The sequence below is a fragment of the Nematolebias whitei genome, chromosome 16 (assembly GCF_014905685.2).
Source record: "Nematolebias whitei isolate Nwh7 chromosome 16, NemWhi1, whole genome shotgun sequence".
Classification (NCBI taxonomy): domain Eukaryota; kingdom Metazoa; phylum Chordata; class Actinopteri; order Cyprinodontiformes; family Rivulidae; genus Nematolebias; species Nematolebias whitei.
The window spans coordinates 9,402,302-9,404,202 of record NC_056513.1 but is presented as its reverse complement, the minus strand read 5'-3'; the positions used below and the strand labels follow the sequence as shown (position 1 = coordinate 9,404,202).

Below are 1,901 nucleotides of genomic sequence, written 5' to 3'. Positions count from 1 at the left end.
TTGGGTGTCCTGCCCCTCTATAAGTGGGACATTTTGGTGTCCTGCCCGTCTTTATCCAGGACATTTTTGTGTCCCGCCCCTCCTTGTGCAGGACATTTGGATGTCTCGTCCTTCCTTATGCAGGACATGGGACAAGGAGGTAAAAACTGGGACTGTCCCACTCAAAATGGACGGTTGACAGGTATGCAGAGCAAAAAGGTAGCTAAGAGTTAAAAGTGGCAAAAGGGCTAGCTCAAATTAGCCAAAGGGTAGCTTAAAGCTAATTGGCTCTGAGCTAGAAGTACTGTAGTCAAGCTAAAAACTCAAAGTAGCCTCAGATGACAAGAAACAGAACACATTTGTGGAAAATGTTATTTTTGTAGAACAAATATTTCGCTATAAAAAAAAACCTGTAAACAAAGTTAAATAATCCTGAATGTAAACAAGCGCCAAAAACAGCAGGTGTTTCCTGAACGTCGAGAAATAAAACTAAAACAGATTTATTTAGTAAAATCCCACAACCTGGAGCTGCTGAAACCGGAAGTCATTAAGATTTAAAGCCAATATAAAACCGGAAGTCTCGCGAGAAGGTGCGGGATCTGCTCCGCCCGTGATTCGTGCAATTATGAACAGGGAGGTGTGACTGCTCCTGATGATGATGATGGTGAGGAGCCCCCTCTCACGTGACCAGCTGCTCCTCCGCAGAAACACCGACAGGAAGGAGGTCTGACCCGAACCCACCGAGGACCGGTACCAGAGTCCGGACTCACGCAGGCCGAGCCGGAGGAGCGACACCACCCCGGGGAGATGGGCTCCCAGTGAGCCCGGGCGGAGGAGAGGGGAGGTCCGGGAGGAGGCGGGCGAACATGTCGTGAGCTGAGCCGAGCTCCGGCCGAAACGACACGCCGAGGAGGAGCAGGAGGAGGTGGGGCGGTGGTCGAGAAGATGTCCGCCTCGGTGGGGCCCCAGGGCGGCCCGCGCCCTCCCCCCGCGCCGCCGTCCATGCCGGACCTGAGCCACCTGACGGAGGAGGAGCGGGAGATCATCATGGCCGTGATGGCTCGGCAGAAGGAGGAGGAGGAGAAGGAGCAGGCCATGCTGAAGTAAGAGCCCACACAGCCCATCAGAACCACCGGAACCAGACAGCGCTCCACGAGCCATCTGGACCGGTCTCTGAGTCCCGGTCTGGTCAGAACCATGAACCGGGTCAGGTCAGAACCATGAGCCGGGTCAGGCAGGTGCGGGCTGAGGACGGGTGGTTCTGGTCCATCATCTGAGGAGGGGCTGCACCCGGACTCTGCGTCCGGCTGTGGTTCCGATTTTACGCGCGCCTGCAGGTTGTATCAGTGTGTGCGCGTGCGTGTGTGAACAAGACCCGGTTCTACAAATGGACCAGCAGTGGCATCAGAACCGTCAGTCAGGAACTGGTTTCTGAGGCGGACGGGTCCATGGTCCGCTCCGGCCGGTTCCGCTCCCCTCGGCAGAGGGAGATGGGGTGTGGTTGGCGGAAACAGGCCCGAACCGGACTGTACGGACCGGGGCAGATGAGCAGAACACGTTAGAACAGCATGGATCTGACGGCAGAACCCGAGCTGGTTCTGAAAAGATGCGGGTTCCCCTGTCGGAACCGGAGGAAGTATGGGTGCTGGGGGTGCTGCAGTGTCTTATTGTGGTCTTCAGAGACAGGATGTGGTTTTTTGTTTCATGAAGTTAAAATGAAGAGAAAATGTGGGCAGAGCAGAATCATGTCATTAACATTTCATAGATACATCAATATACATCTTTAAATAGTACTGCATCCTGGTACTTTTAGGATAACACACAAGAAGTACCTCGAAACATACAGGGTACTGACCAAGTAACATTCAGGGTACTTATTGAGTAAAATACAGGGTACATACTAAGTAACATTCAGGGTACTT

At 53.4% G+C, this 1,901-nt stretch overlaps 1 protein-coding gene across 1 annotated transcript in view; it reads left to right on the top strand.

Annotated features, from left to right (window-relative positions):
• The first annotated feature begins 889 nt into the window (after positions 1–889).
• The window catches only part of rims1b (regulating synaptic membrane exocytosis 1b), an 80,378-nt gene continuing 79,366 nt past the window's right edge, over positions 890–1,901 (top strand). Inside the window, exon 1 of the mRNA XM_037689625.1 lies at positions 890–1,082. Within this exon, the coding sequence (XP_037545553.1) occupies positions 925–1,082 (158 nt within the window). The 5' untranslated portion in view covers positions 890–924. The remainder of the gene's footprint in view (positions 1,083–1,901) is intronic.